Source organism: Buteo buteo, chromosome 23 (assembly GCF_964188355.1).
Source record: "Buteo buteo chromosome 23, bButBut1.hap1.1, whole genome shotgun sequence".
NCBI lineage: Eukaryota > Metazoa > Chordata > Aves > Accipitriformes > Accipitridae > Buteo > Buteo buteo.
The window spans coordinates 17,773,361-17,801,325 of record NC_134193.1 but is presented as its reverse complement, the minus strand read 5'-3'; the positions used below and the strand labels follow the sequence as shown (position 1 = coordinate 17,801,325).

Below are 27,965 nucleotides of genomic sequence, written 5' to 3'. Positions count from 1 at the left end.
CCCCCATATGAAGCTGCACTTTCAGCACGGACTTGCTGCTGAAAGCAATGGGATGCAGGGAACGCGGCGGTCCCGCACAGCATCCCCCTCCCCACACCCCACGGGGGTCGGACAGGCTCTACCAGCCCAGAAAACCATTTCTCTCCCCTCGCCTGACAGCCCTCCGCTGCTTTCTCCTCCCAAGATGGTCGCTGCCAGTAATAGCAGGGAAAGTCACATCCAAGCTGGGAAAATAACATGTTATTTTCCCAGCTGTGATGTCAGAACTTGTCATGCTTGCCGGCTCGGCAGCAGGGTGGGCAGGACATGCCTGGATGTCCCCAAACAGCCACCGGGCCTGGCTGTCCCCTCCAGGGCTGCAAAAATGTTCTCCTTGGTGGTGGCAGCTCTGCTTTTGCTCCCCAAATGGGTGGGAAAATGGCACGTCCAGGCTGCCAGGATGGGGCTGACGGGTGCCCCGTGGCTGTGCCGGGCACCGCAGGATGCGGCACGGCGAGTGCATCGCTCCCAGCCCCAGAGAGCATCTCTGCTCCTGGCCTGGGGACACCCACCGTGGGGACACCCCAAACAGGGTCCTTCCCCATCCTTGGCGGTGCGGAGCAGCAGCGGAACCCAGGTGTTTGCGTAGGTTAGAAAGTGTTTTCTTTCCTTCCTCCTGCTTCCACTGTAGTTTCAGAGCAGGTCTCCCTCACCGAGCCGTCCCTGTATCCCAGCCGAGCGCTGCAGCCTGAGCCCCGGGGACGGAGGGACTCGCAACTCACCCAGGTGGCAGAAAAACCCGCTGCCCAGCCTGGAGCAAACACTCCTCTCCTCCCGCAACACCATCAGAGGATATTTCCCCTGTTTTTTCCTTTTCAACAAGCCCCAAGTCTGCTCTCAAAACGCACTAAAATGAAGACAAAAGAGAAAGGATCAAATCCTCTTAACCCATCCCCACCACCCAGCTCGCCCCTCCGGACCAGCGCTGTGCGGAGTGATGTCCTCCGCTCCCCACCTTCACAGCAAGGTACCGACAAACCCCCCCACGTCCTTCAGAGGCACTTAATCCATTACAAATTTCACAAAGCCCGGCTTGGGGAAGCGCTGGGCCAGAAGAGCAAACAAACAAGGCAGGAATAAAGCCCGGCTCTCAATGAGCAGACCCAGCGCGTGGCTGGGTTTTTATTTCTTTCCCCACTTCTCCTCTGGCTGACCACCTTTTTTTAATGATTGCATTTCACTTGCCGGCCGTAACAAAGCCATCACCTCCGCCGTGACTCTGGGGAGACGAGTTACAATTACAAATTACCACCACAATTAGTGCTAGTTCTTAGAGAAATTAGAAAGGGGAGCAGGAGGCTCGCGTGCGATTGATTGCTATTCATCCTGCTTTACGGTGACCTTGCTCTGGAGACGATGATATTCCTTCAGCCTGGAAACCGGATTAAAAAAAAAAAAATTAATTGTAAATTAACAGTAATAACACACATTTCCTTTCAATTAATTTAAGCAGAATGAGGGGGCGTGAAGAGCAGGCATTTGTTAAGGCCTGTACAGTTTAATTATTTTTTTTTTTCCACAAGATAATGTAATTAATTTATCTTAGAGGGGTGGGGGGACATGGCGGATCAGGGAGAACAAAGCAGTTAACAGGCAATGGAAAAATTAAGAGCCCATTATGTAAATGCAGTGTGTTTTACAGCCCTGGGGTTGAGGGGGAGTATGGTGGGGTCTGAGAAATAAGTAAAATAACGAGACCGGCTGTGCCGGGGAAGGCTGTAATTAGACAGGGCTGGTTCTGGGGGGGCTGGCTGCACCCCGGCAGCGGGTGGGGGCTCGAGGGGAGGCCTCGGTGCACCCCCAGAGCCCGAGCTGGGAAGGGGAAAAGCCCTGGGGGTGCTGGGGGCTTTCCCCCCTCCTCGGGGAGGGTCCCGCCTCGACCCCACAGACCTCAGCGAGTTGATGTTGATGAAGCCGGTGGCGTCGGCGGGCTCGTAGTCCCCTTGCACGTTCATGCTGCGGAGAGAAAGACACAGGTGACCCCGGAGCCAGCTGCTCCCCTGGGGCCGGTGCCCGCTGTTGCCCCCTTATCAGTTGCTGGTGGGTGCGGGGGGCTCAGGGCAGGGTCCCCACTAGCCCCCGGATAAGAGGCACGTGGCCACAGGAGCAGCAGAGCCACGGGGCACCCTGATGGCCATCCCCGGGGCCTGCTGGAGACACAGCCCCAAATTTTCCACCGTGGTCCCTCGCCTGGAGCATCACCCTTCCTCCTTGTGCTCTTGCATCAAGCAGGGATGCTCGCCCTGCCCCGGAGGTGTCCCCCAGGTTTGGCTGTCCCATGCCAGGCAGGGACATTGCCCCAGGGAGGGGACATTGCCCCCGGCGGGGCAGCGGTGTTGGAGGAGACCCCCGGCATCGATGGGGTTTATGGCCACGGCGGCCGGTGCCTCGGCGCAACACCGAGAGCATCCCCCTCCTCAAAGGAGGCAGCCACCCACCGGATCCCAACTCCAATGGTTTCCTACATCCCCAAAACACACGGCTCATTTCCCAGAAACCGCAAACCTTCAAGGAGGAATGGGGGGGGGGATAAAGAAGGAAAAAAAAAAGAAAGAGTTTACAATGATTTTACCTCCCCTGACGGGCTACAGAAAAACCTCTGTGCTTTTATTTTTGCTCATTCGAGTGGTTCTGACCTGCTCTATAATTACGTTACTTTCTACCTACTGTGCAGAGGCATTTCCACACAGCTCTGCCTCTCACAGCTTTCTCTCGGGTTCCTGTGACGCCGTCACTCAAAGGCTTTCAAACCAGCGATGTAGAAATCAAAAAGAAAAGGAAAATGGTTGGAGACGCAGGGAGAATAAGTGCCCCTGCTTTTCTCTCCCTCTCTCTTTTTCCTCCGTCCCACCCCCCTCCATCCTCCTTTTTTTTCTTCCCTCTTTTTTTTTTTTTTTTTTTTTTTTATACTTTATTCATTTAATCTCTCCAAGTGAGAGCGCAAAGCATAATGAAGGGTTGGGACGGATTATTAGGAGCTGTTGATTTTGAGGGGGAGGGAAGGGGGGAAAAAAAGCCAGAGAAGAGAAAGAGAGAAGATAATTTGACATTTACTCCGACTGATCTAAACTCATTCGGGTGTATTTATGGCTTATAAAGTGTTTAGAGAGATTGAAAGGGGTTGAGGGAGGGCTGGGGGGGAAGCGAGCGAGCGAGAGGGAAAACAACGTAAAGAAAAGGGAAAAGCCAGAGGGGAAAAAAATAATATTGACTTGAAAACACGGCTCGTGCTTTGGCCAGGCGCTTGGCTGGGAGGATGGCATCGCTGGTGTCACTGGGGATGGGATGGAGTAGGATGGGATGGGACAGAGTGGGATGCGACGGGATGGGATAGAATGCGACGGGATGGGATGGGATGCGATGGCTTGGGATGGGACGCGAAAAGATGGGAAGAGATGATCACTACCACTCCCCCTGCCCACCCTGGCCCCCCCAAACCCCACTCACCTGACCAGCTCCTCGTTGTACAGCGACCGCGGGGACTCCCTGCCCAGGACGTAGACCTGGCCCTTGAAGACGGAGAGACGCACGGTGCCCACCACCCCCTCCTGCGAGCGCCCGATGCACTCCCGGAGGAATTCGCACTCGGGGCTGTGCCAGAAGCCTGCGGGCAGAAAGGAGGGTCAGCGGGGGCACGGGGGAGGTCGGGGTCCCCCAGGGTGCCCGTGCAGGGTGGTCCCCCAGGCTAAGTCCTGCAAAGCGGACCCTGGGTAATTTTCGAGGGAAGGGGATGCGGTCATGGGATGGGGAGAGGGAATTGAGGTGCTGGGACACCCAGGTTCAGCCCTGAAGGATGGAGACCTCACGTGTGTCCCTTCCCCTTGGTGGCCCTCGGGTTCCCACCCGGGAGAGGAGGCTGGAACCGGCTGGTGGAGAAGAGGCAGTGGGGCCATACTCCTTCCAGCTCCACCGGGTGGGGGTGATCATGGAAATTAAAAGCTTCGTTAAGGAAGTATGAAACTGCCACTCAAAACCCACCATCTTGGGAGGGTCAGGTGGAGACAGACAGATGGACACAGAATTGGTGGGGAGCGGATCAGCTCACAGCCCCCTACGAAGAGGATGAGCTGTTCTCCCCTGGGATGGGCAGGGCAGGATTGGCCCCGAAGGACCAACCTTGGGGGGACACAGCCCCTACAGTAACACTTTGCCCCTGGACAGCCCTGGGAGAGGAAAAACCCCCCAGCAATGGAGATCCCGGTGGGATGCGGAGCAGAACGCTCCCCCCAGGTAACACCACCAGGGCTGACCCCGGCGCTGTATCGGGCTGCACATCGGGGCACGGATGTCTCGGCAGCCCCGGGTGGGCTCACCTCCCCGGCCCTTCCTAGGGCAGCGGGGGTCCGCTTTCCCCCACCGCCGCTCACCGTTTGACTTGTCCCCCCCAGCTCCCCGGAGCGAGGGGCTGGCAGGATGCGGGGAACCGGTGCTGGCACCCACGGAAAGCTCCATCTAACCACAACCGCGGCAAGTGCCTCTCCCTCCTGCCCCAGCTCTGGCAGCCCCCCAGCACCCCAAGCCGCCGGCAGCCGGGCTGAAGCCCAGGCTGGGCGTTGGGGTGATGTGCGGTCACACCACGGCTCCCCAAAACGCATCCTGCGGGAGCAGCCATCGGCATTGCTGTCCACCGAGGCCACTGCGGGCGCACAGAGGGGCTGTGGTCCTGCCTGCCGCCCCTGTGCCCCCTCCTGTCCCTAAGCAGGGTAATTAGCCGGAGAGCCCTCGGAGACCTGGAATAAAGCCTGGGAGATGGAAAAGGAGATAGAGGCGGTGAGAGAAAGAGCCCATTCACCACCCTCCGGTCATCCCCAGGTTTTATCTCTCCCATCGCCCTCCCGCTCGGCTCACACACCGGTGCCCTCTCACCTTTCCCTCCCCAGCTGGGCTCTGGGGCCGAAGCCATTAAAGAAACAAACAATTTCTTTTGTCGTTTGGCTTCGCCGTATCCTGCAGCCTTGTCCCCAGGATCTACGTAGCCCTGCTCCAAGGCACGGTGTCAAAGCCCTGCAACCCCCCACCACCAAAACCACCTCTCTGACCCAGACCCCCCCCTCAGCCGCCCCACCACGGCACGGCTGGGGGGTTCGGGGACCCGTTCCCCGCAATCAGCACTGCCCTGCAGGCAGGGACCCTGGCTCCAGGCAAATACACCCCTCTTTTTGGTAACCCCCCTCCAGGTACAACTGCTGAACCATCAGGATTGACGTAGGGCTGTTGCATCCCCATAAAAATAAACCCAAGACACATCAAAATAATAAGCACCTACTTAAACCCTGACTCTGACAGGTCCAGGTGCAAGGAAGCATTCCCCCCCCGCCTTGCCCCCCACCGCAGACCCATTCCCCACTGGAAATGAGCCCCCTTAATGACCTTCCCTCCTCGTAACCGTCATGCTGCCCTAATCACGACGCGGGCAGGGGGACAATGGCGTTTCCGCACCTGGCCGTACCTGCCGGGACGGGAACTGGCTTCAAAGCCACCCCTCCACAATGAGATCAATGGGGACGGGGAGAAGATAAACACTAATTCTTCTAAAATCAGGGACTAGTTGTAATAATGAGGTGTTAAAGAAAGGTGAGCTTGAAAGCCTGGCCTCCGGCATGGGGACCCACGGGTGCTATTTGCACCCCCTTGGGGTTGTTCCTTGGATTTGGGCTCGGCTGCCAGGGAAGTCTAGGCCCATGCTGAAAATCCCTGGGGATTCAGCAGCTGGACGTAGGGAAACAGCAGCCTTCACCTGGCAGAGGTAGGGAGGGAGAAACGATTCCCCAAGTGGCTCTTGAGCCTGGTGGCTTCACAAAAACGCGAGTGGTTAGAAATAAACAAACAGGTTTACGCTTAAACTAAAAAAAAAAAAAAAAAAAAAAGTCAAAATAAAGGCAGTCCAGGACAAAGTCTAATAAAAATAGCCAGAGGCAGGAGCGGCATCAAAGAGTGAATTAAGGCAGGGGCTGTGATTCAAGGGAAAGGTAACTGAGACTTCTGCAATCCTAGAAGCCCTTGCCCTGCCAGGGCCCTAAAATATGGTTTAAGCAGCAAAGGGGCTTGGGTATTAAATGCCAGTTGCTGAGGAAGACACAGGAGGGATTGTCCTTGGAGGGGAAGGTGCTGAGGATGAGCACAGGCATCAGAAACTGCAGGGGAGAAGACAGCCTGACCCAGTCCTGCTGGATCTGCTGCTGCCCAAAGCCTGAGCTCCCAGAGTCAGGTTATTTCCAGGGGATCTTCCCATGGAAGATCTCACGGAAATCATCCCAGCCCTTGTGGTTAGAGATAAATACCTGAAAAGTGATGGGAGGAGGAACCGGGAGGCTGAGAAATCCGGACATGTGAAAGATAAAAGTGTTTGGCCAAGGGGCAGGACATCTCCCCGGTGTGGGGTCTCCAGGGACGTCAGCTCTGAACCGGGCAGGGGACAGAGGAAGAGCCGGCGCACGGGGACACACCGCTGTGCTTGGAGCCGTGCAGCAGGCACCCAGGTGTGGGCACTGGGGTTTTGAGCCCACCTATGGCATTTTGGGCTAATCCTGCTTCCTTCAACATAGCACCAGCGACCGAGTCGGGCTCGATCCAAGGAGCAGACCCTGGAGCGGTGCTGATGTCCCTTCCCGGGGGTGCCGGGCTGTTCCCTGCAGGACTCACCCCAGCAGCGTGGGGTGACTGAGCTGAGACCCCTCAAACTCAGCTCACACGGGCAGCTGAGCAGACCCGAGCTGGAACCACTGGGTGCATCACAGGAGGAAGGACAAAGGGCTTCATTTCTGTCCCTAACTGGGGGTACGAGCCAGCATCCCCTTGTCCCTCATGGCTCCCAGCCCAACCTGGGCAGCGCTGTCCTCCTGTGCTGGAAGCAGCTGGAAGCCCCTTCTGCAGCCCCCAGCAAAGCCACAACTCGCAGTGCCCCTGTGTGGGCTGCACACCGCATAGCACGGCCAGGACCCTCCTGTCCCCTCCTGCAGCCCCCCCCTGGACCCCAGCAGCCAGGGTGACACTGCCCTGAGAGCCCCCCCAATGCCACGCACCCCTGTGCTTCCCCCCTGCCAGGGTACGGGGAGAGGTCTCCGGCTTCAAATCCCACCGCGGGGACATGCCGGGAGCTTGGGTGCTCGTGTGCCCCATATCCCGGTGCGCTCCCATCCCGGTGGGACGAGGGCAGGCAGGGAGATGGAGGGAATCGGAGGGGAGAGCTGGGGAAAGGCTATGGGGGGGGGGACGATGACAAAGGGACAGGGAATTACAGCCGGTGAGACAGCCAGATGTGTTGGACGGGACGAAGCGGTGGCACCGGGCTGGGAGAGATGCCGGGAGCATTCCCCACCGGCAAACCCTCGTGGAAGGTGGCATCGCCTCCTGAAAATGTGGAGCCCCTTCGGCAGAAAGGCAGGCAGAGCGTGGGGCTGAGCTCAGCCCTCGGCACGAGCAAACCCGTCTTTTCCCCCCGTGAGTGGCCTCAAAATCCACACCTGAAGTTTACAGCCCTGAGCGCGTGTACCAGCAACAAGGGAGGAGGAGGAGGAGGAAGGCTGGGAGGATGCTGCGGCGGCAGGGCCGGGCTGAAGGACCGTACGTACCGTTGTACACCAGCTCGGAGAATTTCAAGGCAAGCCCCTGCTTGATTTTCCGTACTTCCCGGTCCATGGTGAAGGCCTCGATATCTAAATGCGCATGGTATAGGATCGTTCCCGCTGGGGTCTCATAGATACCTAGCCATTTTTCCAGGCAGGGGGAAAAGCAGGAAAAGAGAGAGAAACGAATGAGACCAAAACTGTCAGCAAATGACAAAAAATAATGACTTGGCTGACAGAAGGAGCTGTGGTCGAGTGCATTCAGTCTCAGCTCGCTGTAAAATGCATCTGTCATTATATTCATGCTGGGGCTGAGACAGTCCACTCCGCACCTTGCGGAGAAAATTTCTAGATTCCCCTCTTTGAAGAGGCACTCTGACGAGGCTAAATGACAGGGTTTGGGAACCGATCCCCCCACCGATCCGTGCCCAACGGTCTGCGGCTGAAAACCTGTAATTAAAGGAACGACGCGGGGCACAGGCACGGGGAGCGGAGGGCCTGAAATACCCTCCTCTCCCCTCGGCTGGCGAGAAAGAGCCCCGCGCATCCGCTGTGAAGCAATGAGGCTACCTGGGGGCTGGGAGGGCAACCTCATTTGGGGCTGGCGGGGCCCCCCCCCAGTCCCTTCCCGCCTGCCCCCCCCATGGCACGAGGCCTGGGGATGGAGGGATGCTTAATTATTTCGGCGATGGGGGCTAACGCCGCAGGCGAGCTGCTCCCTTTGTTCCAGCCGCTCTGGGCTTATTTGCCGCATAACGTGTTGACTTGGTGTTTAAATACGAGGGCGGCCATGCGGCGTTCCGCTCCAGGTCGGATGCGGGTGGAAAGCCGCTGGGGGAAATGCTGAGCTGGTCCGGGCAGCAAACACGTGGCGGGCACGGCTGTAACCTGCCTGTGGCCAGGGCTGCTCCGCCAGCACGTCCCTGCCCACGGGGACGGTGCCCTCCCAATGCCAGGCGTCGGCGCGATGGCACGGCCGTGGGAACGGCGAAGAGGCACCTGCACGTTGGGTTTTGCTGGCACATGAAGAAACCCCATAGGAAACCGTCCCTGACGAAGGGGACGTGTCCCCAACCAGCCCCAGCGCTGAGAGGGGGTGAGGGGAACCCACGGGGCTGTCAGGGGGGCTCAAGCCCCCACCAGGCTCTGCCCGCTCAGCGCCCTGGAGCGTGGCACAGGCTGAGGGAGGGTCCCATCCCGGGGTTGCCACAGGTCCCACAGACACAGCAGGAGCCCTATCTACCACGGCAGCCCGAGCCGCTTCCATCAAACCTCAACCCTACCAGGGTCCATGATCCCAGCATCCTACAGGCACGGGACGGGTCTCCGTCCCAAAGGAGAGCCGCCCCGTCCTCTCAGGCCACCCCAACGATGTTGCAGCCCGGTCCCCAGGGGCAGGTCACTGGGTGCTCACTGAGCACCCATCCCCACGGGGCTGTGGGAGGAGACAGCCACGTTAGCACCAAAAACCAGCCGTCCCCACGGGCACGGCGGTGGCACAGAGGGCTGCTGTATGCCCCCTCCAGCCCCTGAGCCTGCCACTAAAACAATTCATATTCCCTCTGCTTCCCCTCAGGAGGTGTTAAAGCCAATCTGGGCTGACGGAAGGTTTGGATTTGTGTCTTGACCCCCACCTCCCGCCCATCTGCCTGCACCCCTGCCCATCCCATTCGACCTGACGCTGGAGGACCAGGGACCAGAGCGTGACAGCCGGGGTGGAGGGGAGGGGAGCTGACAGCCGTGCTCCCAGCCGAGGAGACAAGAGACACCTTCAAAGTGACACTCGCAGCGTCTCCAAGTGTCTATTTTCATCTCCCCGTGTTTACAGGAAAAAGACAGAGGTGTCAGCACCGCAGCCTGGCGAAGCTTCAATCACCCCGTAATTACTGCTGGGGAAGGGGGGGACTGGAGCGGGGGGGGGGGGGGCATGGAGGGGGGGCAGCCAAGGAGACAGCTGCCGCTGCTTAAAATTTTCTAATTTGTAACCTCGGCTGTCAGTTCACCTCCATCCAAGCAATTTTGCTGTGCTGAGTGCGGGCTGTCACTCCCGACGGCATCCATGGGACAGGACAGGATTCAGTGGCTTCCCGAGGGGAAGGGGAGGGCGATGCTGCCCATGGGAAGACGCTGCCCAAATTTCTACCGCTGGTCCAGGGCTGAGACCGAGTGTGGCCTGGTATGGGTTCATCGCAGGGAAGGGGTTTTCCACTTTCCTCCTCCATCTGCTCAGCGCATCGAGTGGAGGAAAGGGGAAAAGGAAAGGGAGAGCCAAAGGAAAAGCCCCAGCCCAAGGCAGCGCTGGGCTCTTTTGGCAGCGGCTGTCCCCTCCTTCCCACTTCCTCCCCACTGATTTCATTTACTTCACTTAATTAGCCCCCCTTCGGAGTTAAAAAGGTAATTTGATAATGAGGATGTGAAAAGGCGGGAGAGGCAGGGCCGCGCTCCCGCTTGCAGCCAAGAGCCCCCGGCCGAGCCGTGGCCCCCCTGGCCGGCTGCAGCGCCGCTCCCCGGCACCCCATAATTAGCCACCCTCCTCCCACTAAAACAAATATGGCAAAATTGAGTTAATAGGGCTTAAAACGCTGGCGCGGGCGCGCTCGGCTCGCCCCTCGCCCATTAGGCCTTAACGAAGTTCAATTAGGAGCTTAGTAAAAATCAATGCAAATGAGTTTTTCTCTTCTCTGACTCCCCGGGTCTGGGAGGCGAGGGAGAGGAGGCACCTGGCGGGAGCCTTCGCTTCCACCTCCGCGGCCGTGGAGGGCGCTTGCTGTGCTGCTGACTGCCCGTGCCTCAGTTTCCCCCGCAGAGCAGGGGTCCCTGTGCTGCCCCGAGGAACTTGCAGAGCCCTGAGCCATCGGGGCCACTGCACACCGCTGGGATTTAAGGGATCATCCCCTCCTGCCTGCGAGCCCAGGTTCCGTCTCCTGCCCTGTTGACCCTGTCCCCATTTGGGGTCCAAAATGCTCCTGCAGAGTAGCAGTGAGGCCACCCCAAGCTGACCTGCACCCCAAAACCCCCCGGAGGGGGTGGCAGGTACCGGCAGCACCCTCCTGCTCCGGCCTCCTCTCATCCTGGCTTTCCATCTCTTCTGCAGAGCATCTCTCGGAGCAGATTTCGGAAAGGTTTCTACTAATCCCAAGGAGCAAAACTAGGGGCAGGATCCTGCTCAAAGCAAAGGGGGAAAACCCACCGCCAAGGTCTCGTCCCCGAAGTACATGCACCCCTGCTGTCCCCAGAAAGCCCGGTCCTCCCGCATCTGCCGGCACACAAACACGGCAGCAATCGCTTGGCAATGTCACGCAGGAGACAGACGTGACAGTTAAATGGGGTTTAGAGAAATTATTAAATGCTGGAAGGGTCACTAGAGCATGTCAGTGGCTCTTAAAAAAATAAAATAGATTTTGACAAATTACTCAGCATCCTGCATGCAAATGCGCAGGCTGCTATGTGTGGTTTGGGGTTGGGGTTTTTGTCTTCCTTCTTTTGGTTTTAATTTGATTATTCAAACTCGGATCAAATGATTTGGGGTTTTGTTTCTTGCCTTTCGTGGCTGATGCTCTCACAAAGAAACCGGTGCCCTGTGGTGGGGAGGGAGACGGCAGGCTGAGTCTTATCAAAATATTTGCTGATGCCCTGCACAGAGGGCAAGTTTAAAGAAAGGGAGCATCAAATTAGGTATTAGTGAGATTTAAAACAAAAGAGTGGGGGCAAGGAGATAGGAAATGATGATGAGCCATCTTGTTACTTAGTTCTGCACGGGGCAGCTTGCTGCCTCCAGAGATTTCCAATGAAGCTGATCCTAATGGATGATCAATACTAAGTCACAGCCTCAAAAATGCATAGATAAATCAAAGAAGTGCCTTTAAAAAAACTTCGGTGACTTGCATCGGCCTCCTGCACTTTGTACGTATGTTATAGAGCCTTGCCCCTTCCAGGACCTCCCATGAGCATCCTCCCACGCGAGCCCACAGCTCGGTGTTTTTCCCACTGGAGACAGGTCTCACCCGAGACCTGGGGTCTCCGGTGGCACTGGGACTCCAGGGCTGGTGCAAACAGTGGCACCGGCAGCGAGCAGGCAGCTGCCTTCATTAGAGAGCGATGAGAAGTCCCTGTCACGGGGAAATCTCAGTCAAAACCTGGTGGGGACGGAGCGGTTGAGGGCTGCTGGTGTGACCTGAGCCAAAGCACCCCGGCGATGCTGAGCACCTGCCATGTCCCACCAGGGTTTTCCCTATTTTTGCTGGTTTTAGGGCAGGGATGGCACCACTGGTGGGTGACTGCTCACCTCTAGACTTCATCCCGACGAAGCGGTTCTCCACGATGTCGATGCGCCCGACGCCGTGCTTGCCCCTGCCGAGGAGAAGGGAGGTCGGAGCGGCCCCGCAGGGGGATGCAGGCGGCCGCGAGAGGTGGGTCGGGGGGGGACAGACAATGGGGGACAAACCCCAAATGACGGTGCGGCCAGTCCCTCAGCAGCACTGGTGACCATCAGTAGTGACCCCCAGATAGGACAGGGGATAAGGAGATGGATTTTCTCTCCCTTTCCTCTCCTCTTTGCTGTGCCGCTAGCCTCGCCATCCTTGCCGCTCACTTGGGCCACCGGAAAATAAACCAGGCAAGGGGGACAAGCCATGCCGCAGCTGTATTCCCGATAGTCGAAGTCATTTTAAAACCACTTAATTAACATTTTAAAAGTGAACTACATGGAAAAGTTCATTCCCATTCAGCACCGGGGCGATAAAGGCAGAGGCACAAAGGATAGCCGGGGACTGGGTGGCACTTGGCGTGGGGCAGGAGGAGCGGGTGCCCTCATGGGTGCTGCTGTATTTTTGGGCAAGCCCCTGAGGATAGCTCTGCCCTGGTGGCAGCAGAAAGTGGGCATGGGGTGGCACAGGGCAGAAAACCCCAAAGGCGCTGCTGCCGCAGATGCAGGGGGAGGACAGGGCGAAGGACCTGGCCAGCATGACTCCGTGCACCAAAAAAAGTTGACTTTCCACCCAAAAGGGACACTAAGCCCCTTTGGGCAGGCAGGGTGAGGCGATGCTCGTCGGGATGCGGGAGCCGGGGGTCTGGGGCTGAGCTGGGACCAGGGGCAAAGGCTGCCTGTGGGCAGGGGCTGCCCCGGGGGCTCAGCCCCCCACTGCGGGCAGGGCAGCTCTCACCCAGCCATGCGACTGGGGCACCGGATAAATGCAAAGGCTTGTAATAAGACTTTTTAGCCCTCCTTGTGCGCAAAACCCTAAATACCCCCGTGCTCCTGGCCTCGGTGCCCAGCTCTGCTTGCTGGCATGAATGGTGCGACTGGGACCCAACTGGGACCCAACTGGGACCATCCCACCCTCACGCTGCTGACCACCACCGGGCTCATCGGGACGTGCCTGCCGCGAGCATCCCGCTCCCACCCTGCCCTGGGGACCCCGGGGACGCTGCCCTCGCCCCCGCTGCCAGGGGACCAGCGTGGCACTCACGCGATGTCGTTCAGGTACACGAAGAGCTCCAGGGCCGAGCGACGAGTGGCTCCGTCCCCGGCGTTGGTGACCTTCACGGGGACACCTGCGGAGGCGGGGAGGGAGAACGGGCAGGATCAGCCGGTGTCAGGATCCCCCCCCGGAACATCACCCCGCGGGCGTTAAATAGATGTGACAGATATGAACTCTAAATAACTTCTTAAAAAGGCATATCCAAGCTGGCGCGGGGGGGGAGGCGAAGGGAGGGGGACCCACCTCGGGAGAGAAGCGAAATAAATAAATAAAAAAGGCCATAAAACCGCCCCCCCCCTCCCTTTTCCCCTCTCCTCTCCCTCTCTCTTTTTTAGGGCCTGTGAAATTGCAACCAGGCCCTTAACTAATTGAATTTCACGCTCGGCAATTGTCTTACGGCGCAGCACCTTCTGTCCCACCAGCCCCTGCCGGGGGGGGGGGGGCTGACAAATGTGTGTCCCCCCCCCTCCCCTGACAGCATGGGGGGCGTCTGGGGGACCCCCACACCGGGGCACGGCTGCTCGCACACGCACGCACACGCACCCCGCGGCGGGGCGCTCCCCGCCATGAATTAATTATTGCACCTTTTTTTTTTTTTTTTTTTTTTCCCCCCCCCCTCTTTTTCTCTTAAATTTTTTTTTTTTTTTAAGGGCGCCGGGCAGGAGCAAGGAGGGGGGGCTGCTGAATAGAAAGAGGCATTTTTCTTTAGCGGTGTGAAATGAGCAATAAATGTATTAGGAAGCTGACAAGGGGGCTGCGGGGCCCACAAAGAAAAGCGGTGCGGAGTTGGAGGCTAATCCCCCCTCCATCTGCCCTCCTCATTACCATTTAACGCACTATCAGTTGCCAATCAGCCTCAATACCTCCCTTTCTAGTCTTTATTACGGAGGCGCCCGCGAGAGCCCTGTCTAGTGATGGGGGCTGTCAGCTCCCCCCCCACGCTCCCCCCCTAAACCCCCTATTTTCCAGGGGTTTATAAACTCAGTTGTAAATTGCTATTAAATGTAACTCGCGGCAATAATGAACCTTAAGCTGCTTCTCGGCGCGGGCCCCCCCCCCTTCCTCGCCCTCCCCTCGCCCCGGCTCTTTCTATTCGCATCCTCCGCCGGGGTATTGGCCGGGGTCCGCTCGGCGGAGAGCCGACGTTGTCGGGGCCGTTGTTGGCGAAAGCCGCTTAGCCTTTAAAATAGTTAATAATTAGATTAAAACTTCAAATAAATTAACTAGGGGCTGAATGGGCTGCTGGGAGGGGGGCTGCTCCTTGCAGGGGGATCATTATAATGGAGCAGGGATGCTGGCGGCGGGGGGGCGGTGGGCAGGGGGTACCCCTCCGAGCGGGGTCTCCCCCCCCAGCCCGGGCTGGACTCGTTGCTGCTGCCAGGATGGATGGTGGCCCAGGGATGCCCGTGGCTGGCAGAGGTGGGAGACGCTGCCCCACGTCCCCTCGCCGGGTGACGGCTCCGGCACTGGGCCCTGCCGTGCGTCCCCAGGGACGGAACGGGGTCTCCCCGTTTTCTTCGTGCGACGCTGTTAGCACCGCTGGCCCAATCCTGCCGGAGCGTCTTCCCGCTGGCCAGGGCCACCTGCGTGCCACCCTGCACGAGAGGGACCCTGTGCCCACTGCACCTCACTGCCCGGGGCTCCGACCCCTCTCCGCTCTCAGGGGGGTCCCAGCAAGCCCCCCCCGAGACATACCCCGACCCTCCGCACACCTCAAAGAGCCCCAACGTGCTGCAAGCACCATCCCCAGCCCCGATGCCACGAGTCGGGGCTCACCCCACCTGCCCCCACCCCGGGGATGCTCCCGGCGGTCCCCGCTCCCGGTTGGGGAGCGGGCTTTGGCTTTGGGGGGCAGAGGCGTGAGGCTGCGAGGAGGTGCTTACCCCGCTCAAACTCGATCTCCAGCACGTCCGGGGTGTCGGGAGAAGTGGCCGGATCGCGGGTCTTCGTGTAGAGCCCAGGAGGGGCCTGATTCTGCCAGGGGAGGTGGAAGAAGAGAAGAGGGAGAGTCAGTGGCGTTGGCATGGCCAACACCGCCGGCAGCCCCGACCCCGGCGCGCATCCCCCATCCCCGACGTGCGTCCCCCATCCCCAAACGTGGGGCCGGCGTGGCACAGCACCGGTGCTTACCGGGGCCCCGGGAACAAAGGGGTTGGAGGAATCAGGCAATTTTTCCCCTCAACTTGATCTCATCTTTTCCTCCGACGCCCCCACAGCTGGAGGCGGGATGGCTGCGGAGAAGCAAGTCAGGCAGGGAAAAGCGGGACGATGGCAGCAAGCGGCAGGGCGGGCGCCCGCACGTCCCTGCGCCGCGGCCGGGCTTATTCGGCACTGACCGAAAAAACTAATGAGGAGGCCTGACCCCAGCAGGTGCTCCAGGCGCACCGGCTCTTTCATGGTGTCCCTGGGGTTAATACACATGGGGGAAAATAGAGGAACAAAGCAAAAACCCATTTCAGAGCACATCAACCTTTATGTATATTTTTTTTCCTAGATTTATAGGAAAGAGGCATCTTATCTCCATCAGAGCCGGGCCACCAGAGGCTCAGGCGCCGACGACGAATTGCCGCAATTGAAGCGCGTGCCAGAAGAGTGTGGTTGGGGGGGACTATAATAAAAAAAAAAAGCTTTCCATCCCGGAGAGCAAATGCTTTGCAATTTCGCGTGCCCCCCTCGGCACTCACGCATGACGTGACTGCACACGCTGACCCCAAAAACACTTCCCGAGCGGTGTTTCCAAAGTCCTGCCTCTAAAGGGATCCCCCACCCAGCCACAGCTCCGGGAGATGGAGGGGAGGGAAACTGAGGCACGGAGCACCCAGGACATGTGCAATGTGGTGGAAAGGCAGACAGAGCCGAGGAAATGAACCGCAGAGCTGAGCTGGGCCAAAGTCGCTCTTGGCCGACATCGGAGGGAACATTGCAAAGGATCCTCCAGCTGAGGAGTCCCAGCGACCTAAAACCTCCTGTGCAAGCAGCTCGGATGGAGTTTCTCCAAACTGAGCAGTTCCTGCAAATGTTTTAAGGGATGGTAAACTGGTATTTCCCCACAAAACCCAAATGGTGAGAGCTGGAGCTCCAGGCACCCCTGAGCAGCGGGGTCCTGCCTGCACCCAGGGCGCTGCCCGCACCCACCCACAGCCTGGCCCACGCTCCCCCTGTTTCTCCTCTCCTTTTTAAAGCACAGCTCTTCTCCTGCTCACTTTTCCTCCCTTATCCTCCTTTCCAGCAAGGAAAAAAAGGACAAAGTGGAAAGCAAGCTAGGAAAAAAAAAAAAAAAAAAAAGCAAAACTGATTGCTTGGAAAAAAATTATAAGCTTTTTTAAGGGAAAATTAATTTCTCTTCGGAAGAAGTTTTCATCTAAAATTTGTAAAGATGGGCAATAAGCCTTTTAGTGAAAACTTCCTTTTCTTTTTTTTTTTTTTGGTCCAATAAAGAGCAAAGCCCAATCAATGCCAGCACCCACAGGCAGCCCGCCGGACTGCGAGCACCCCTGCCGCCCCCTCCACACCGGGGGGACCCCCCTCGCCTCACCCCAAATCCCGGGACACACATCCCAGCAGCAACCGCAACCGAATCCCGGGAATACAGACATAACTACCCCAGCACACGCTCCAGCAAAACCACCCTCAGGTTCCCATTTTATCTCATTTTTTGCCCCTTTCCCTTGTTTTAAACAAGAGGCGCTCGCAGGCGCGCCTCCCCCGTGCCCCCCGCGCGCGCACACGCACAAATTACACGGGCTGCGGATTTCAATTTTACATCGTCTGGCCTTTCCTAGCCCTGATCACACTTATTAACTAGACGAACCCGTGAGAGATGATGAAAAACTTTGAGTTCAAAAGGAAAGATGGGGGGCGGGAGGGGAAAAAATACCGGAAAGTATTAAAAACTCTTTACTAAACATTGGAAGTCAAAGTCAGGTAGTTTCCAATTTTCCGAGCCAACTATGAAAACCCCTATTAAATAAAATAACTAAATAGAAATAAAAGTGACATTTGGCTTGCATTCCATCATTACGGTGCGAGTCTGTCCTCTTTTTATTCTCTCTCCTAAAAGCACAGTTCAAATGACAAATAGTTTGTTGCAGTGTATCAATGCCTTCTATTTATCCCTCCCCGCAGGGGGGCTAGTCCTGCAATGTCATCTTTAAAGGGGAGAGAGGAAAAAAAAAAGGGAAAAGAAAAAAAAAAAGGGGAAAAAAAAAAAGGAAGAGTGTGTGGAAAGGGAGAGAGGGAGGGGGGAAGAAAGAAGCAAGAAAAACGGGGCAAGAAGAGAAGAAATTGGAAGCAAATGGTCCATGAAGTAAACCATGATGCAGAGCTATCGATGCCGCAAATGGTTTATTCATCCGGCTGATATTGTTGTGCCCGGGACTGAATGAACTCTTTCAGAGTGCCATATGAAGTTAAAGCAAGTAAATTTCTATCTTTCTCCGCATTAGCTGCCTCATTGCCCTTCAATCGGGCCTCACAGAGGCAGAAAATAGCTCAACCATCTGCTTTCAAATCCCTGCGTTTGGCAGGTCCCGGGGGTTTGGGGAGGGGAGCCCGCCGTGCCTGGCACCCCGGATCCTGCCGCGGCCGCCCCGGTGCCCAGCACCGCTTCCCAGGCCGGGGAAGGGGACGGTGGTGACACCGCGCTCCGGGCAGCCACCTCCCGGTACCGGCGGTGGAAGAGGTGCCGGAGCGGAGGATGCTCGGGAATGGGGTCAGGGCACTGGTCGGCCCCGTTTTCTGAGCTGGCTTTGGGAAGAAAGCCGGCTTGGCGGAGCTTGGGGTCCAGGGGTCTTCCCCAAGAGGAGAGGGGCTGGGTGCGGAGGGGTGGGTCAGGATGGGTGCCCTGGATAGGGCGCGGGTCAGTCCCTTGCCAGCTCCAGCTAGAGGCACGAAAACCCATCCCTGGGCCAACCGCTCTCCTGGAGGAGGAGACCCCCTCTGAGGGTCCGGCTTTGCAAAGCCTGACCTGCAGACACCCCTCCGGAGGGCACCAAAAGGGGGAGCGGGACCCCCTCTCCACCTTCCTCTTCCTCACGCCCCCGCCGGAGGCACGCGCCAGCCCCGCCGCGGTGAGCCGGCCGCGGGCGCTGAGCTCCAGCCGGCTCCTCTCCCTCTCCTCCTGCCTCCCCCTCCTCTCCCCGGATTGTCTAATTAGCGCTGATGGATAGTTTAAGTCGCCGCCGAGCGTGGTGACCCGCTGGAGCATGAACAGCGCAGGCAGGGGCCAGCAGGCAGCCGGACCACGAGCACTATTCGGAGGCAGCCAGGACCAGACCCACGCATCCCGCAGCGACGTGCCACGCTCGCCGGCAGCACCCGGCCGCAGCACCCACCGCCACCGGGATCTCAGCCCCGTCGGCAGCCAAAGCTTCCCCGGGGAACCAGGGGTCCCGTGGGGTCTCCAAGCACCACCCCACGCAGGCGGAGGTTTTACCCTGCTTCCCCCCGGATAGTGGGGATGGCAAAGCGAGGAGGGCTGGGCGAGCTACAGGCACAGGCAGGGGACCCGAGCTGCAGGGGCCAGCCCGGACCTCCGTCACCCACCACCAGCGCCTCATCTGTCTAATTGCTCCTTTATTGCTGCCCCGTGACATTGTCCCCTCCCGTGTCACCCTGAAATGGTCCCTTCCCCTATTTACACCGGCAGCAATTAATGTGCCGGGAGAGGTGGAGGGGCCGGGGTGGGCGGCAAGGCCTCCCCACCGCACACGGCCCGCCGTGAAATTTCTAATTAGGCTGCAAATACACGAGACGCCCTCGGCCCTGGGGCTGCCATGCCGGCCGGGTGGCCGTGATCGATTACCTTGGGGTTCTCCAGGATCCCGGCTTCGTAGCTGCAGCAGGCAGGGAAGGAGAGAGAAGTCACTGCAGCACCTGCAACCTGCAACCCCCAAACCCACCGGGAAGACCCCCCCCCACTCCAACCACCCCATGAGGATGGGCGTAAATACGTGTTACGGATCTCCAGGGGCTTTTAGAAGCAACCCTGCAAGGAGCGCCAGGCTTGGGGGAGCCCAGGAGATGGATGCTGCCACATGGGACGTGGACAACTGGGCAGAAAGGAAGGCTGGAGGTTTTGGGGTCACCCTTGGCCAGCACGTGGTAGAGCAGCCTGGGACTCTGGACATGCAAAGGGCTGTCCTGGCCATGCAGGACAGGAGGATGGGGGCCCCATGCTCTGCTTCCTCACCCCACAGGAGTTCCCCACCCGTCTGGCCTCTTACCTGATGTGCATGAGGTTTTCATCCATGCTCCAGGGCGTCTGGGGCGTCACGGGCACCGGGATCCCGTGTTTCTGCCAAGAGAAGGGGAGCAGGGGTGAGCCAGCCTGCGGGAAGATCCAGCTCCCACCAGCACCAGCTTCTGCTGGGATCAGCCCCAAAGGCTCAAAGGCACAACCCATGGCCACCAGCAAGGCAGCACGGAGCAGGGTGGACATCCGTGTCCCTCACCGTGGGTGACATCAGCTCCCACCACGAGGGCCACCTCGATGGGGACGTCAGGGACACAGCGCAACTGGGAGGAGAACGGCCGCCCCGGCCCTAACACAAGCTGAGACAGAGCCCCCAGAGCACCCCACGAACCCAAGTGATGGAGACGTCAGCACGGACATTGTGTGCTTTTTCTAGCCCCACGACAGCGCATTCCCCCAGCTTAGCTCCCCATCAAGGGAAGGTGACATGGGGACAGAAGTCCCCAAAACCACAGGATCCTCCTCACCCTAACCAGGACCGATGCTCTGCCGCGAGGGGACAGCACCCGCGTCCCCACAGCCTCGTGCGATGCAGACGCACGGCGCACGGGTGGCAGGCGTTCTCCCAAGCCCAGGCACCCCAAAAGCACCGTGCCCGGGGACGCATGGCCCCGCACCGGCTGCCTCCCCAGCGCAGCACGCAGCGCCGGGCCCAGCTCCCTAACAAGGTCACCGGCGCGCTCAATTATCCGCTGACATTTCAATGGGGGAAATTGCCTGTGAAGACGAGGTGAATACGCAGGGGAATTAGCAGGAGAGGCGACGGCGGCGAGCTAACAACCGGAGCCGGTGGGGACGTCGCCCACCCTGCCGGCATGCCGAGCCCCAATGTCCCGGCGGCGGGATGGAGGCGGCGGTGGCAGCTCCGGGTTCCCACTGTGCCTCGGTGTGTCTGTACAGCCCGTACGCTGTCGGGCAGCTCTGGCATTTCAGAGTCACCACGGCAGGGATGTCAGCCAAGAGCTCGGCCAGGAACAGAGGAGCGGGGGCTGAGCAGAAGCTCCTTGTTTTCTGGGAAGAGGGGAAGGAAACGCTTGTGGTTGTTAAATCATGGTCATCAACCCATCACCTGAGATGGGAACAAGGTTCTGAGATACCTCCTAAGGCTGCAGAGGGACTAAATGAGCCCCGCTCCTGGGGTGACATTGCCCTAGGCTCATGGGTCCTGGTTTGCTGGTCCCACACCGCACTCCCAGTGTGGGACCCTCCGGGATCCCCGTCCCAGGCTTTGGAGGTGGGTGCTGGACAGCCTTCGCCTGCTCTCCTGCCTGCAGACCTTGCCCACCGGGGAGAGCAGGCAGAGCACATCAACGCTTCACGTGGGCTTCAAAACACAAGCTTGGGCTTGCTGGGAGGGCAAAACGCTGCCTGCTGGGTGCAAGTGCCAGGGATCGCCTGGCTTCTCCAGGAAAGAGGGAGAAGATGCCTCTCCCTGTCCCAACCCTCGGATGGTGCCTGAGCCACAGGTGCCTCCCAACCCCCAAGGCTCCCCCGAATAATGCTAAGGGAGACCGAAGGCTGGGGGACAGACCTCAACCCCGCCTGGGGTCAGACCATGCTCCCATCGTCCTCATCCCAGCACCCTCGTGGATGTTGGCAGAGGACATTTCACCTTAGTTAATTAAAGCCAAGCCATTAATCCTGAGGGCTGTTTACCCTGAGGGGCCACACTCAGCCACACGGGGCTGGGGGACGCCGTCCCCTCTGATGGGCTCTCCCCGTGCCTTCGCTCGCACCCATCTCACCTGGGATGCGTAAACGCATCTTTCGGACCGAAATACCCACTGATCGTGAACCACAGGCCCCCGTTGATTCACATTCCCAGGCAGCCCCCTGCCCTCTGCCTCTTCTTGGCAGCTGAGGAAGCCCGTGCTCCCAAGCCCATCCTTGCCCCATGGCAATTTTCTACATTATCACTTCAGAGGGGATCCTCCAAGTCAGGACCCACATACCAACGTCCACCGAGCCCAGGCAGCACAGCCCCAACGAGCTCCGCTCCACCCGGCTCTGCCCACAGCAATGGCTCATCCTGGACCAGCATCCAGGAGAGCTTCACTGAATCATTAAGGTGTTTTCAGCCTCGGCTGTTTGTGGGGATGAAGTGGCCACCAAAGCAGCTTGCTGCCGGAGCAAGGTTGGCTCTAGCCCGCAGGCAGCAAATTGACGGCAAGAGCTGTGCCGCGGTGGCACGGATCCCCGCTTTCCCCGACAGCAACCGATCCCCAAACATCATCGCATCAAAACCCGCCGAGCGCCGAGGCGAGCGCATCCAGGTGCTGAAAGGACCTGGCCACACATCTCCCTCTCCCGAATGCAAAAAAGAAGGGACCTTCCCCACCTTTTTTTTTAATGCTGGACATAACCAGAGACCGAGAGGCACAACAAACCCTCAACCCCAACCTTTTCTCTTTGAACGGGGCCCCAGTCCATTTCACTTCCCTTTTTCCCCCTTTCCAAACAAAAAAACCCAACCCCAAACAAAACCCCCAAACCCAAAACACATGTTCCATTTTCCATATAATAAAACCGCGGCGCTCTTAATAACTCCCCTATTTGACAATTTGTTTGGCAACATATGGAAAGCTCTCGTAAACTCGCCCCTTCATAATACAACGGCAGATGGCAAACACAATCCTCAACACGCTGCTCTCGGCGGCCCTAATGGGCTCGGAGGGCTCCTCGCCCCACGCCACATCCCTCCGGCTCCGCACCTCGCCTTCCCAGAGATTACCCAGGCAGCCTCGACGGCAGCTATTTAAAAACTGAAGCAATTTTCTGGTTTATGCACAGAGCTGCCTTTTCCCTTTTGATTGATTGAGCCAAGTTGTCAAGCATTTCCATGAAGTCGCTAAAAAAGAAAGGTACCCTGGTGGGCACGTAAAAACCTGATGCAAAACTTCTAATATGTTTTATTGCAACTTGTACTTCAAAAAGGAAGGGACAACAAAGGCGAACGTATTTGCTTTGTCTGTTACGCAAGTCAGGGAGCTGGGACCCGTTTCCTTGGAAAGCGGGTTACCATTAATAGCCACGTAATTATGGGGCTTTTAGAAAGGAAGGAGAAAAAAAAAATAGAGGGGGAAATAAAACCCCAACCAGAAGGCTCCAGCATGGTGCTGCAGGGATGTTGTGCAGGGCTTGCTGCTGTCACCCACCAAGCTGTGGGGAGCATCCCACGGCCACCCGGAGCATCCCACGGCCACCCCACGCCAGCTCCTACCTTCGCATAGTCCATCAGCTCGCGGCGCCCGGGGAAGCGCTGGTAAAACTCGGGCAGCCTCCACGGTGCGACGACCTGGTGGGAGGGCAGGAGCATGAGACGAGAAGCCCCCAGCCCCCTTGCAGCCCCTGGGCACCCTTTGACCCTCGGCACCCCCCTGGGCTCCCCACAGGCGAGTGTTCCTGGCAGCCCTGGGGAGCCGGGACCCACGGGCTGCTGGTCCCCCAGCCGAAATTTAATCTCCCTGCGCAAGTGTGGAGTAACCCAAACCCCTGACCCTAACAAGGCACTGGATGCAAGGGGCAAACAGGCAGCATCGATTATCCAGCAGCTGCTTTAGTACTGTTTCCTCCATGGCCTCGTGGTGTTTGGGGTAAAAATAGGTCAATTAAGGATCATTACAGCCCCCTCAAATGCCAAAACGTCGCTTTGTGCAGCTGGCAGCTTGTTAAAGCGAGGCACGGCCGCTCACATCGGTGTTAAAACAAAATTCCCTACCAGCTGGGGAGGGGGCCAGAAGCCCGGTGGTGGGGCCCCAAGGGACAATTTTGGGTGCCTTACCTTGATCTGAGGACACAGAGCGTAGCAGGTGAGCTCAAACCGAACCTGGTCATTGCCCTGAAACACAGATGGGAGATGCTGAGGGGTCACCCCACACTGGGGCAGGCTGGGAGGTGGGTGCCCCCCACCCCAATCCCACTGATGGGGGAATGGGGCCTCGTGCCTGGACCAGCTCGCCCAGGGCCATACAGCGTCCTCGGGAGAGGAATGTGGCTTGGCAGGGCTGCAGGAAGAAACTGCAAAATCAGTGAGAACTGTTAAAAAAAAAAAAAAAAAAAAAAAAGAAAGAAGCATTAAAAGTGCAGATGACAGAACAGCAGCTCCCAGCTGCACTACAGCCCCACGGCTTCATCCAGGGAGTTGGGAGGCTCAGGGGCTGCTGGACACTGGGAGAGCACGTGTGCGGCGGTGCACACGTGTGCGGCGGTGCACATGCGTGTGACAGCACACGTGTACGGCCTCTGAGACGCTGCTCGGCTACAGCATCAGCTCCCCTTGCAATGCTGGAGACCTCAGGGACAGCGGGCAAGGACCCATCATTTCCCTGCTCCCGGCTGCTCTCCCTGTGCAGGGACAGGACCAAAATTCCCTCAGCAGAGAGCCAGAAGGGACATGTCTCGGGGTCTCAGCTCCAGCCAACACAGGACAGCCACTTGCCCTATATCCACTGGGAAAAGCATCCCAGCCCATGGCTCGGGAGACCCTGGGCTGAGCGGTGCGTTTGCAAATCCCTGCAAGAGCCACCAGCCAGGAGGAACGTCTGGCTGATGCTCCCCAGGACTTCATAGACCAAGGTGCTCCGTGCAGGAGGCGGATCACACCTATTCTCCCAGTAATGCCACTGGGATGGGATTGCTGGCAATTTTCACTGGAAAAGCAAGGCCTGAGGCTGAGGACTCGTCTATCTCTCCCAGCATGGAGGGTGGTGGGAGGGGGTAGTGGGTGCCAGGACCTGGGCTGGCTCTGTCCTGCGGGGTCACTCCTGGACCCTCTCCGTAGCTGGTTTGAACCCAAAACCACCTTTTCTGGTGCTCCCGATAGCTGGCTGTTCAAAACCCCGACGCAGCTCATTCACCTGGCTCCAGGACCCCAGAGTCACCCAAGAGCTGCGCTCTCCCCTGGACTGACACTCCTAATAACTAAACCAGCAGAAACCCAGATTTGGGTATTTTTCCCCCATAGGCATCAGAGGACACATGGAAGGAGAGGGCAAGGTGAGTGGGGGGAGGGAAGACCATGGTGACCAAGAGGATGCAGCAGCTCATAATTAAATAGCTCTGAAGCTCCCTTTATCTTAATTGGCCCATGTCGACGAGGTCCTGCTAATGAAGCCAGGTAGTCAGGAAAGGGCGAGGAGCGAGCCTGGGAGTTATTAGCACTTCCAAGGGAATAGCGCTCACCAAAGCCTATTTTCCACCAGCACCAAGGGGCGTAAAGACCACCCCCCACCTTAGCCCCAGCCTGGAGGATACATTTACGGCAGGGCTGGGAAATCCCCCAGGACTATTACACGCAGGCAAGTACATCCACCAAAGCACTCATTTCCCTTACAGGCCCAAAACAAGTCCATCTGCTCCGGCAGCGGGGACGCCGCAGATGGCCCCCATTTAAGACACCGTGGCCTCAGCCGGGGACGGGGTGCAGCCGGGTCGAGTTACCCGCAGTCGGTCCCTGCCTGCGCCCCCGGCTTAATGGCTTGGGGAGCGGGCAGAGCCCGGGGAGCAGCCGGGGCTGCCCCTGCGAACGGGGACGGCTGGCGCTGGTGGCACCCAGGAGCGGAGGGGACGTCGTCGCGTTGGGGGTGCATCACTCCAAGGCACCCTTGAGCGGGGGCTTTCGAGAGGGGGCTGCTGGCAGCGGGTGAGACGGACGGGGAAGGGGTGCGGGGAACCCGTCGCAGCAGGAGGAAGAGTTATTTCAGCCACGAAGTTCCCCCCAGCCACCCCTCTGCCCCATGTCCCTGGTGTTGGCATGGCCTTTGGCGATCTCCTGGCTGCATCTAACATTCCCCCTCCTAGCAGGGTCCTCCACCATAGCTGGGGACACCCAAACCCAGCCCCTCGCACTGACACCCCTCCAGGTGGGCACCTCGCCTTCGCCCCTAGACCGAGACGGACACGGTCTGTGCTTTGGGTCCCAGTGGTATGGGATGGAGGGGGCATCCGGCAGGTCCTGGGTGCACGCACAGCACCCAAAAAGCCCCCCCAGAAGCCTTTGGTGACAGTGCCACCCTGCCCCAGGTGTCCCCGCACCGGGCTGGGCAGCGTGGGGGGGGGGACTGGAGGTGACAGGGGGGGACCCACGGTCACGTCTCGCAGGTCCCACGTCCCGTCGTCCCCCCCCCACGCTCCCCGTGGAGGATTGCCCCTCTCTGGGCAGGGGCTGGCCCCGAGCATCCTTTCCACGGTCTCTGGCTGCCTCTAGTGGCAAAGCGTCCTCCCTGCGGCCAGCGGCGACAGGGACAGCCGGGGATGGGGACAGGGATGGGGACAGGGATGGGGACAGGGATGGGGACAGCCGCAGCCTGCCCGAGGTGCCCCAAAATTCAGCCCCAGCCGGCTCCTGACCCGGGCAGCCCCTGTCCGTAGCAGTTTTCTTAGAAAGCTACTGCTGAAACTGGGGGGGGGGGGGGGTTGGCTGTGATCCGAGCCTTCCCGGCAGGGAGAGGGAACCGAAATTAGGCACAGAAATCCCAGAAGCGAGAAGGAAGTGTTGAAACATGGTTGGGCTTTGCACAGCCCCGCAGAGCACCCAAAAACCACCCCATGCACTCCTCCTGGCACCCACAGCTTAGCCAACAGACTGACCGGGTTCCCCCCCCGAGCACCCCATGCCATCCCTGCCCCAGTGCCCCCGTCCTCCCTCACCTTGCCGGTGGCCCCGTGGGCGACATACTGGGCTCCTTCCCGCTGGGCGATCTCCACCAGCTTGCGGGCGATGCAGGGCCGTGCCAGCGCCGTGCCCAGCAGGTACCGGTCCTCGTAGAGAGCGTTGGCCTGCACGGCCGGCCAGATGAATTCCTCCACGAACTCCTTGCTGATGTCCTCGATGTAAACCTGCCGGGATGGAGGAAACCTTGTCACGGGAGGGGGACTGGGGCGGGGAGGAATCCCACTCCTGTGGGGTTTTGGGGACGGTGCAGTGAAGGGTCTCTTTGCCTCCCCTTTCCTAGATGCTGCTGAAAAGCTTTGATGCAAAATCTCTGGGAAAGGAATTCCTCCCTGGCACTGTCCTGCCCCCCCCAGCCCCTGCAGTGACCCCAGCCATGGTGTGTGCGAGACCCCACGGCTCAGCCCCACGGCGGGGAGCAGGGGGAGCTCAGAGCCCCATGGGCACGGGAAGGGAGGGACACCGTTACCTTCTTGGCCCCCAGTGCCAGCGCTTTCTTTCGTGCTGCCTCAAAATCTTCTTTCTGCCCGATGTTGGCCTGGAAGGGGGAAAAAAATCCAGACTGAGTTTGAAAGGAGACCACAAAACCCAGTGCAAGCCCAGCCTGGCTTGGGGCACCATGCACAGCACGGTAGAGCCGGTGCTGGCCAGGCTTGAGGCCACCCAGGACGGGCAGGAGGGGGGTCCCCCCCCCAAGACAGCATACCTCGGGGCCATATCTCCCTCTGCTAAGCCCCGTGACTCTGCCCCGATGCACTGTCCTCATTAGCGGAGGATCATTTGCTGGCAGGGACAGGCTGTGCCGCACAGGGCTGGCAGCTCAGCAGAGCAGCACCCGGGCTGGGCGATGGTTAACCAGCGAGAGCAGGGTCACCACCATGGCCAGACACACACCAGGACCCCCATCATCCACCCAGGTCCCCAGACCCGTGGTCCAGCGTCCCCTCCATCCCCAGCCCCCGGGGAAGGGTCCACGCGGCAGGGCTCGGCGCGGAGCTCACCAGGTAGGCGACAACGTCGTAGCCCTGCTCCTTCAGCCACACCAGGATGCAGGAGGTGTCGAGGCCGCCGCTGTAGGCGAGGACCACCGTGCCCTTGGGCTGAGCCATGGCGCTGACAAAGCAAAGGAAAAGGAGTTCACGATGGCCCCAGCCCCTGCCCTTGCTCGGTGCAGGGATGCTGCAGCCATCAGCCGTGAAACCCTCCCCCGTGTCCCTGAACTGGCCACGGGGCCGTCACGGTCCAGACGGGTGCTGGAGCATTCTAGGCAACACAAACATCATCCAGGGAATGAATAACCAGGAGGCGAGAAGCAAAGCTCACGGCAAACTAAACACTCAGGGCTGGTAGTGGTTGAGTCGGTAGAGGAGCATGTGGTGGAGCTGCCGGTACCGGGACAAGCTCTTCGCTTAAAACACGGGCTCCCAATGCTGCTCTCATTCATGGGCAGCGAGAGATGCTGCCATCAGGTGCTGGGTGCTCCCGTGGGACCAGGGCTGTGGGCAGCACACGAAGCCGGGCTGTGCTTAGCCCAGGTCTGGCTGAGCCCCCTCTTCTGCCCGGAGCTCCAGGCTGGGAACAGCGAGCAGCAGGCGGCACAGGAGGGGACACGCCACCGCATCAGGAGGGATCAACTGGACCAAGAGCCCTTCCCAGGGCTGCAAGGAGCAAAGGGGAAGCCTGGGGGCCGGAGGAAAAGCCATGGCACCATGGCCATGTCAGGGCTGCAGCTCCCAGCCAAGGAGGGCACCCTGCCCGTGTGCCGGCCGGTGCGCCCGGCAGCAGCCAAGTGATGGAGGAGGCTGGGGCAGCCATCAGAGCCGCTTCGCTCTTACCTTTGCTCCACGACAGCTCTCACTCTGGCAACCCTGGCACAGCCTGCTCCGCTTTCTGCAAGCGCCCTGCAATGCCGAGGGGCCGGGACTCAGACACAGGCACCAGGCTGTGGCGGAGACGCA

At 59.1% G+C, this 27,965-nt stretch overlaps 1 protein-coding gene across 2 annotated transcripts in view; it reads right to left on the bottom strand.

Moving 5' to 3' along the window:
- Positions 1-1,126: 1,126 nt before the first annotated feature.
- The window catches only part of ASS1 (argininosuccinate synthase 1), a 29,079-nt gene continuing 2,240 nt past the window's right edge, over positions 1,127-27,965 (bottom strand). Inside the window, exons 2-16 of one of the 2 annotated variants that reach the window (XM_075054770.1) lie at positions 27,843-27,908; positions 27,009-27,120; positions 26,477-26,545; positions 25,986-26,174; positions 23,119-23,175; positions 22,558-22,632; positions 19,309-19,379; positions 18,888-18,918; positions 14,968-15,058; positions 13,073-13,157; positions 11,890-11,954; positions 7,611-7,742; positions 3,487-3,643; positions 1,930-1,995; positions 1,127-1,411 (exon numbers count right to left, since the gene is read on the bottom strand). In XM_075054770.1, the coding sequence (XP_074910871.1) occupies positions 1,357-1,411; positions 1,930-1,995; positions 3,487-3,643; positions 7,611-7,742; positions 11,890-11,954; positions 13,073-13,157; positions 14,968-15,058; positions 18,888-18,918; positions 19,309-19,379; positions 22,558-22,632; positions 23,119-23,175; positions 25,986-26,174; positions 26,477-26,545; positions 27,009-27,116 (1,251 nt within the window). In that variant the 5' untranslated portion in view covers positions 27,117-27,120; positions 27,843-27,908 and the 3' untranslated portion in view covers positions 1,127-1,356. The remainder of the gene's footprint in view (positions 1,412-1,929; positions 1,996-3,486; positions 3,644-7,610; positions 7,743-11,889; positions 11,955-13,072; positions 13,158-14,967; positions 15,059-18,887; positions 18,919-19,308; positions 19,380-22,557; positions 22,633-23,118; positions 23,176-25,985; positions 26,175-26,476; positions 26,546-27,008; positions 27,121-27,842; positions 27,909-27,965) is intronic. The other variant, XM_075054772.1, reaches the window with a different exon arrangement.